Here is a 9,853-nt window from a genome sequence, read left to right as displayed (position 1 = left end):
TGCTGCACTCCTTTACCACCCTTCACCAAAATTGTTTTAACTCAGGTTCTATTTTATTTATTCCCTCCAGCACACCATCCTCTTCAATGCTTACATTGCTTTTACCTTTGTTTTCATTTCCCTCTTGTGATTGTTGTCCCACCATGCTTCTCCTGTCTCTGTTGTATCTGGTTTCAGATCCTGCATCAATACTTCCAGTTCCCCCATTTTCTTGCCAGGTTCCTCCCCATCAGCATACAAACACAGGACTTACTACCTCTCACTCTCTGTTTCCCGGCCCATCTATACAGAAGTCTGTCAGCATCTGACCTTCTTAGAAGTCAGTTCCTCAGTTCAGGACCAATGGCATCAGCAGCACAAGATGACTGTCAGGGTGTCAGTGAGAGGCAGCAAAACCATTTTTGCCAGCTGTGGCCCCTCAGTGCTTTTCAAGATGAGGAACCAGATCCCTAGGGGATGGACATGCTCTCTTTCTATATGATAGATGGTGTGTTTTCTCCTTCAACACTTCCAAAGAGTGTAAATCAGAGTGAACCGGTACTGTTCTGGGAGTCTCACAAGCAACTGTTGGCAGTACTGAATACTACAGATATATAGATATATTTATTTTACAAGGCAGGGCATGGATACTGATAGGCAACTTGTCCAAAAAAGCTGCAGAAAGACACACTTGGTCTTCTTGAGCTTTAATGCTGCCAAACTATTTTTTTAAGCTGGATACACTGCCTGTTTAATCCATTTTAATATCTTTTCATTTGTTAAGGCGTACCTTGTGGGTCGGATAAGGTTCAACCACTAGAAAAATGTTATGACATAAATATTATGGAAATAACTCATATAAATTACAAGCTTAAACTCACTTTTCCTAGCCAGGAAGAAGATGGAAAGAAAAATAAGGAATTCTACTTTTCCTCCTCCTTTCTGAAAATCTGACATGAGAGAGATCCCTTGGGATGCAGATCTCCAAGCTATGGAAAGCAGAGCTGGGACTGTCAGATTAGCACTGTCTGGCATACGACCCACCCCAGGGCCCTCTCTGTCCCATGGCCTCCCACAAGCAGGGAAGCTTCACCCCCACCAGCACCACAGGGCAGCGGGGGAAATCCTTGCTCCCACAACCTCAGCTGGCTCATCCACGGGTTTCCTGGGCTACAAACCCAAATCATTGCTGTTAGCAAGCAAACCTCTACCCTTACCATAGCAGATCTATGATGGTGCAGCCAACAGTTTCCAGTTCCCCGAGGTGGAGGCCAATGTGGTCTTGAACAAAAGCAGTCCAAGAATTGAAAACTTTCACTGCAGCGTTTGGGTAAAGCAAACCAGATTCACCAGTGGCCTCCTACTTTGCCAAAATGGCACAGAAATGAGAGATGTAGAAGGTGCTACCTGAATTCACATTTTTTTTTTCTTTTCAGATCACTGAGAGAATAATTGTTTTATTTGTCGTGATCAACAGTCAGGAAGAAGTACAAGGGAAATACGTTGTGTGCGTTTTATTTTTCCTTTGGAATTTATTAGATGTGGTCAGGTAAGGAGTCAATGGCGAAACCATGACGGGAAAATGGGTAGCCCATCACCCCACCCGCAGTGTGCTGCAGGCTCATTTTATTATTTCAAAGTTGGTAGAAAAGCATATTAGCCATTTTAAATAAATACTTGGACCTTATAAGCTACTTATTTTTACAAAAATCCACATAGTTGAGAGGCAGAGTGACTTACAAAAGTAAATTGTTGCATTAACATTTGTAGTTCAAAAGCTTTAACCTTTTTAACAAAAATTTAACAAAAATTTTAAAAAAAATTTTAAAAAAACTTTAAAAAAAGAAGGAAATCACAGCTATCTCCTGGGGAACAGCAATTCCCAAAACTGATTTACAATCCTATTGCTTTTTTTTGCCCTTTTTTTTTTTTTTTTAACTTCTCACTTCAATCCAAGGCAGCACTGGCAGAACTTCTTGCTCAGACAGAAAGACTCTTCTAGGTCAATTGCACTGTGCTTTCGAAAAGGCCAAGAGCTCTTGCTGCAAAGACTGAGAATTTTGGTGTAGTAAGGTATATATCACACCACAGGGACAACGCACATGAAGCAAAATGGGTAGGAATACAATTCAGGATTTTTATCTCAAAAATTTTGTATGGTGGAAGGTTACCAGTACCTCCCTGTGGTAAAAGTATAATGGTGAAAATTCCACTTTACTGAGTTTTGCAGATATCTGAAGTCAATAAAATTTCTCAAATGTAACTTAAGCCTCTATGGACCTCAGTTTCTAGACTTTACAGCAGGGAAGACATACGGAATTAAGAAGCATTTTAACAAGACATAGCCGTCATGGCAACCTCTGTACTGGAGAAAAATTTTTTCTTTATCGTTTGTCTTTCTGCTAAAATAGCTCTCTGCTATTTTAAATACATTGCTTTGAGGACTGACTGGGGAATAAGGATTTAGGCAGAAAATCAAAATGTATGTTATAAAAGAGATCTGAAAAAGAAAAGTGTCAGGTAGGATTGATAAGATTTTAGGTCAGCTTCAGAGTATTTGTACCACATGTGTTAATAAACCACTAATTGTATTAATTATTTGGATTATTGCTCCATCCCATTTCTTTCTGAAGTTTGTAAAGCTAAATAGTAGAACCTAATCTCAAATGAAAGGGTTCTGTGCAGCTGGAGAGAGGCCAAAAGTGTAAACAATATTGGCTGTAAAGTCCGGTCAGTGCACAATAGTCTAGTCAATGCATCATTATTTTCCATCATTGCTAAAGAACACAGTCCAGCATCATAGCAGTAACAGTGGCTTGTTTAATAGGCAAGATACTGCGGTCTACTGCAGCAAAGGACCAATTCAAATAATAAGGCATACTACAACTCATACAGATTTAGAATTCTCACCTGATTTATTTTACAGCATTTGTGCCATGTCCTAGCATCTCAAAGAAGCAGTCACGTCTAAAAGTGGACAGGGATCTATCCTATTCCTTAGCCAACTAATTGTAAAGTATTACATGTTCTTCCACATAATTCTTGAGGGACATTAATATCCTGTGCATGGTGGCTAATGATATACTGAGAGCAAATTCTGCAAGGTTTTCTATATCTGATCGTTCCTGCTTATACCATAAACAGCCCAAGAAGGTGTATAGAGAGAGCATAGCTATTTGCTTTTTGTATTGGGTTGAGATTATGTCTTAAAAGGAATAATAATAAAAAATTGAGACAATCCTGAGATTGCAGAGGGCAAACTTGAGATAAGATGCTACATTTATAGCCTATCAAACTCTTCTACAGTCCAGGAATGATGCAAAATTAGTCAAATGAATTAATAAGAGGGGAATACAGAAAGTTTGTTTAATGCTGGTTTTATCTGTTAGAAACAGTCCTGGCTAACAGTGGCTTAAAAATCCTTATTTTCGTATCTCTAGCAAGACTACAGGGCAAAAAGCCTTTCAGTTGACCAAAAATGCAATCATCAGACCTGTTTCTCTGGTGTTTGAAAAGCTGCTGGACCACTTCTAGGCTGAACTAGCTAGGATTAGCTGCCTTTGGAGACTGAAGTCCTAGGCATTCCAGTCTCCCAGTGAGCAACCCTAACAGCCACAGTAAGAATAAAATGCTGCGATACATTTTGACACTGTCTCCCATAACATCCTCATAGGTAAGCTCAGGAAGCGTGGACTAGATGAGTGGACAGTGAGGTGGACTGAGAACTGGCTGAATGGCAGAGCTCAGAGGGTTGTGATCAGCAGCACAGAGTCTAGGTGGAGGCCTGTAGCTAGTGGTGTTCCCCAGGGATCAGTTCTGGGTCCAGCCTTGTCCAGCTTATTCGTCAGTGACCTGGATGAAGGCATGGAGTGTACCCTCAGCAAGTTTGCTGATCACACGAAACTGGGAGGAGTGGCTGATACACCAGAAGGCTGCGCTGCCATTCAGCCAGACCTGAACAGGCTGGAGAGTTGGGTGGAGAGGAACCTAATGAAGTTCAACAAGAGCAAGTGTAGGGTCCTGCACCTAGGGAGGAATAACCCCATGCACCAGTACAGGCTGGGGGTTGACCTGCTGGAGAGCAGCTCAGCAGACAAGGACCTGGGAGTCCTGGTGGATAACATATTGACCATGAACCAGCAATGTGCCCTTGTGGCCAAGAAGGCCAATCATATCTTGGGGTGCATTGGGGACAGTGTGGCCAGCAGGTAGAGGGAGGTTCTCCTCCCCCTCTACTCTGCCCTGGTGAGGCCACATCTGGAGTGCTGTGTCCAGTTCTGGGCTCCCCAGTCCAAGAAAGACAAGGAGCTACCAGAGAGAGTTCAACAGACGGCAGCAAAGACGATGAGGGGACTGGAGCATCTCCCTTATGAGGAAAGGCTGAGGAAACTGGGTCTGTTCAGCCTGGGGAAGAGAAGACCGGGAGGGGATCTGATCAATGCTTACAAATACCTTAAGGGAGGATGTCAAGAGTACAGGGCCAGATTCTTTTCAGTTGTGCCCAATGACAGGAAAAGGGGTTTCTTGAAACACAGGAAGTTCCATCTTAATATGAGGAAGAACTACTGTACTTTGGGGGTGGCAGAGCACTGGCACAGGCTGCCCAGAGAGGTTGTGGAGTCTCCTACTCTGGAGATACTCAAAACCTGCCTGGATGAGATCCTGTGCAACTTGCTGTAGGTGACCCTGCTTTGGCAGAGGGGTTGGACTAGATGATCTCCAGAGGTCCCTGCCAACCCTGCTGACTCTGTGATTCTCTGGTTCTGTGATTGGAGTGCAACAGCTTTTTTTGCACTACCCCTTCTGAGGTCCAGGGGAGGGGCAGCTGTACTACAGAAGATTAAGTATCTGTGTTTACCTTGCTGTTTAGCCTCCTCCAGCAGTAGTTTAACTAGTTCAGGAGTCATAAATCAGCATTTTCTCAGTCCCAAGCAACAGTCATATTCTGCCTGCCCCTCTCAGTTGTAACATCCCTATCTGAAATCCATTTTCACGCTGGTTTCTCATAGAACCTTCTGGCTGGAGGGCTGTACTGCTGTCTGCCTGCTCTAGGTAGCACCTCAGCCAACCCTTATGAAACAACGAACGATCTACTTTCAGACTCAATTAGGGCCTGAACAAAACTGTTGCAGTATTGCTGTGAAATTTTCTTAGATAGGCAGCTTCAAGCTCTTCTGCAATTCCCTTTCATTTTTCAATAATACATCTTTATTTTAAAGACATGATCATTCCCTCTGAGTTCATCTGCTGTTCCTCTTGCTGCAGGTACACTTACAACATGCTAGCAAGGATGGGGATATACTACCTACCACTGACATGGCTCAACTTCTCACTGTGCATCCCACTCTATCCCCTTTCAGTTCTGGCTAAAGGTAAGGAGATGGGAAAGGTACCAATGACTTGCTTCCTTAATCTTCTTCAATAAAATTTGATCAGTTCAACTGTCTTTGTGTTTAAGATATTTCTTTTTGTGTTGCCAAAGTAGTCATAAATGTTTATGTACTCTCATATTAACCTGTATGTCACCTATCTTTCTCTTTTCTGTACTTTTTTCCTTAATAGGGATTCTCTGGGGTTTGTGTGCCTGGTTTTTGTTTTGTTTTGCTTTTTAACAGCATAGGATAATGTTCATTTTTTGGGGTACAGCAGGAAAATAAACCCACAAAAGACACATGGATTCCCCCATTCCAGACTGACCACATTAGACAGCAAGTCCCAAAGCCACCTTCTCCCCCACTGAGGATGACCTCACTGGCTCAAGCTGTACTTAGCACCTTGTCATACTTACACCAGGAAGTGTACCCACCACTATCATCTTGAAAGTCGTGAAACTACAGGAGTGACAGAACTTGTTATTGAATAGGATATCCTTGCTAATTCTAGTATTAAGAGCAATTAGCACCTCAGACCTACAAAACTGAACTCAAGGAGAAAACAGCATGTGCGTACGCATACGAATGACATGGTAAATTCAGCCTATAATATAGCTATCTGTGCCTTAAAGATAACTGACTTTTACGTGAAGCTTTTTGATGATCTTCCACCTCGTTTTGACTAAAGATTTACCATGTTATTTTACAGCATTTGCAATTTGTGTATCACTGCCTTACTTTGAATCCTTTGGCACATACTCCATCAAGCTACCATTTCCATTCGCCTTCTCCATCTACTTCCCCTATGTTCTGAAAATGTACCTGCTAGTGCTCTTCATAGGTAAGTACCTCATCTTCCAGACAGCTGGGTCACAACAGAACTGGGATACCTATGGCAACAAAAAATGAAACCAGTTTAGCTCCTTTCACAAACTCTAACTCTCTCTGCCACATCTCCCACAGACCACTGCAGGGAAGTTCATCACCAGCTGTTCTGATTTTTTATGTCCTTCAAATACAAATAATTGAATTTGCAAGAGACACCGTGTGTGTGAGGCATAAAAATACAAAATAAAAATATTGCTTCAGTGATCCTGGCCTTACAGCTACTTATTGAAGTTTGCTTCCTCCCCGCCCCCCCCAGCCTCAATTCCCATTTGATCATACCCTGATTTTGTGCAACCCCTCCTTACTCATTCCTCCTAGCTGTTATGAGAAGTTATATCTAAATTAAGACTTTTACAGCTTGATTATCCAAAGGGGTGAAAAAAGAGCGCACCCCAAAACCTGCATGTAAATAGACCCCTTCTCTTTCTCAACAAAATACTTTTGAAATATCTTAAGTGAATTTGGATGCAGTACACTCAAGTCTTTGTTTTGTCCTTGGCTTTAACACTGATATGAAGGATCTCATCTTCGTGATGCAGTGCTCTGTTCCTAAGTTCATGGAAGGAACTCTGCAAGGTTGCCAGATGAAGGCTACTACTGTTCCTTCTAAATGAATTGAAGACACTTTGAACTCTACTCCTTTGTTCTTACACCATTTTGTGTTTTGATTCAGGTATGTGCTTTATCATCCAGAACCTCTTCTCTGAAAGGAAGACACACCTAGGGACAGGCAGCATCAAAAAGAAAAGAAGCTAAGTTGGTATTTTGTTTGAAAATAAATATATTCCCAGTGGGCTGCTGCATATCATAGGTTAAAAAGAAATTAGATGAAGATTTTCAATACAAATCTGCTGTTTGCACGTACAGTATCTGGCTGTGTAGAATTTTCAGAAAAGGCAGGTTTCTTTAATGCACCTCAAAAATGGAGCAGCTCAAAATAACTAGTTACTTTTGAAAGTTTTGACTTCAAATGACAGGAATTTTAAAAATGAATATATTTTTTCTAACATATATTAAAGAAGTCTGAAAAAATTTGAAGAGTGCCTCCACTCACAATCACACTAACAACCCTTATTTTGGTGTTAATTCTTGCTTCATTAGCAACAGATATTCTGTAATGACAATACCATTTAATCTGTAAGATTATTTTATATTAGGCCAACATGTATGTGCCTCATATATAAATGCTAAATTGGCTAGAACTGGAATCTCCCTAGGAGAAGAACCTGGAAACTTTGCAACCTATGAGATTCATATGCAGACTAGCCCCAGGCATTCACAAAGGATCTCTCACATTTTGGCCCAACCTTCACTTCTCCAAACAAGATTCCCAAAAATGCAGCTAAACTACAAAGGCAAGTGGTCAGGTACTCATCTACTATATATTTAAGGGGATATTTAGGGGTCAGAAGTAAAAACTTGATATCATGTGTCTGGCAGACATGAAGAATCTCTTTCCCCAGAATTATTTTCTTCCATGAACAGCAGGCAGAGATGCAAAAGAAGTGTGATGTAGTCAGGCCAAATACATGTTCTGTAAAGGGAAGGGAATGACTATCAAAAGCCATGTGCAAAATTCATTTTACTTAAGTGCATTGCTCCTTGTACTTCTGTAGGACTACCTGAGAATGCAACTAGAACATAGTCTTTTCAAAGGCTGGGAATGAAGAATACGAACAGCAACCCAGTGCAGTACAGGCAAAAATGGACAAATAACTGCTTAGAGGCCAGCAGGGGCTTTTTTGATGTTTCATCTATATCAATTATCACCTACATTTGAATTCAAGCAGGTGGGGAGAAAAGTGAGGGTGTTTTCTTGAGTGTGACTGAAAACTGGGGAGAGGGAGGAAAGATAATAGTTGGAGAGAGAAAAGATAACAGTTGGAGGGAAGAAAATATTTAAAAGGAAATTTAACACTATCACAATATGAAGAGGCTTTTGCCCGTATGACTGTCTAAACCATGCAGCTTAAGAGGGTATACAAGGAAAGAATGAAGCTGGCCTTGAAGAACTCCTTTGTTATGAAAGGTGACCTACTATCATTTTTATTTATTTAATATATGTGGCGGACAATGCCTGCAGACTATTGTGACCACTGGAGTATTTGCAAACCATAAGCAACAAGGTCATGCATGCAATAGTATAGGGTCAACCTGGATTATTATTTTTTTTTTGAAAGCACTGCAGTCAGAGGTAGGAATTTGGAACCTATTAGAGAAACAGAAGGACTTCCACTTTGGTCTTCTGTTTGACCCAAACTGACTCAAGTGCGGACAATGTGAAGAAACATACAGAGCAGCTGAACAGGATGACAGCTTTGAAGAAGAGAGCTAGAACAAGAACACTTCACATCAAACCACTCTGTCACACGCTAAAGGTGAAACATGGACATTTTTCCCCTTGGAAACTCAATCTAACGTGTTTGTTATCAAACTGCCTGGAGAGAACATACCCTGTAGGTGGAAACATGACCTATGATACTGTGGCAAGGCTTTGACAGTGGGGAAGGTGCAGGGATGGCCTCCATGAGAAGAAGCCGGGGGCTTCCCCCATGCCAGACACAGCTGGTTCCAGGCAGCTCTGAAACAGCCACTGTGGGACAGTGCTGAGCCAAACAGCAAAGCTGATGGCACCTCTGTGAAAATATTTAAGGAAAGGTAAAAAAGGCAGCAGCTATGAGAGAGAAGACTAAGAAAAATGTGAGAGAAACAGATCTTCAGACACCAAGGTCAGTGGAGAAGGAAAGGAGGAGGTGCTCCAGGCACTGCAGCAGATTCCCCTGTGGCCCATGGGGAAGACCGTGGTGGAGCGGGGTGTCCCTCTGCAGCCCATGGAGGATCAGGGCAGACAGGACATCCACACTGCAGCCTGTGCAGGACCCCACACTGCAGCAGGTGGATGTGCCCTGAAGGAAGCTGCAGCCCATGGAGAGGCCACACAGGAGCAAGTTCCTGGCAGGAACTGTGGCCCATGAGGGACCCACACTGGAGAAGCCTTTTCCAGATGGACTGTACACCATAGAAAGGACCCAAGCTACAGCAGTTCTTGAAGAGCTGCAGCCTGTGAGAAGGAACCATGTTGAAGCCGTTCATGAAGGACTGTATCCCATGGGAGCGACCCCATGCTGGAGCAGGGGAACAGTGTGAACAGGAACAAGCAGCAGAGATGAAGGTTTATGAACTGACTGCAACCCTCATTCTCTACCCACCCTGCACCGACTGGGGAGGGAGGAGTTGGAAGAGTCAGGAATGAAGGAGTGAAGTTGAGCCTAGGAAGAAAGCAGGGGTGGGGGGGAAGGTGTTTTGTGTTTGTTTCTTACCATGCTACTCTATTTTTAACAGGCAATAAATTACTCTTCCCCAAGTCAAGTCTCTTTTTGTGCCAGTAAATGGTAAATGATCTCCCTGTCTTTATCTTGACCCACAATCTTTCTCATCCTATTTTCTCCCTGTCCTGTTGAGAAGGCAGAGAGGAGCAGCTGAATGGGCATCTGGCAGCCAGCCAAGGCCAAACCTACCACAGATATTCATACTAAGCCATGTTTATTGTTTTATGTTAAAAAAACCCAACATGGTGTGATGCTCTCCCTTTGCATTCTTACAGCTGGCTAAAA

General features: G+C 42.5%; 1 protein-coding gene across 1 annotated transcript; it reads left to right on the top strand.

Moving 5' to 3' along the window:
* Nucleotides 1-456: 456 nt before the first annotated feature.
* On the top strand, nucleotides 457-6,995 carry PTPLAD2 (protein tyrosine phosphatase-like A domain containing 2). Its single transcript, XM_009701616.1, has 5 exons — nucleotides 457-537; nucleotides 1,416-1,528; nucleotides 5,245-5,351; nucleotides 6,061-6,192; nucleotides 6,913-6,995. The coding sequence occupies exons 1-5, from the start codon at nucleotides 457-459 to the stop codon at nucleotides 6,993-6,995; spliced, it is 516 nt and encodes a 171-aa protein (XP_009699918.1).
* Nucleotides 6,996-9,853: the final 2,858 nt, after the last annotated feature.

Source organism: Cariama cristata, unplaced genomic scaffold (assembly GCF_000690535.1).
Source record: "Cariama cristata isolate BGI_N322 unplaced genomic scaffold, ASM69053v1 scaffold11986, whole genome shotgun sequence".
Classification (NCBI taxonomy): Eukaryota; Metazoa; Chordata; class Aves; order Cariamiformes; family Cariamidae; genus Cariama; species Cariama cristata.
The sequence above is the reverse complement of the archived record's forward strand: the minus strand, read 5'-3'. Positions and strand labels throughout refer to the sequence as shown.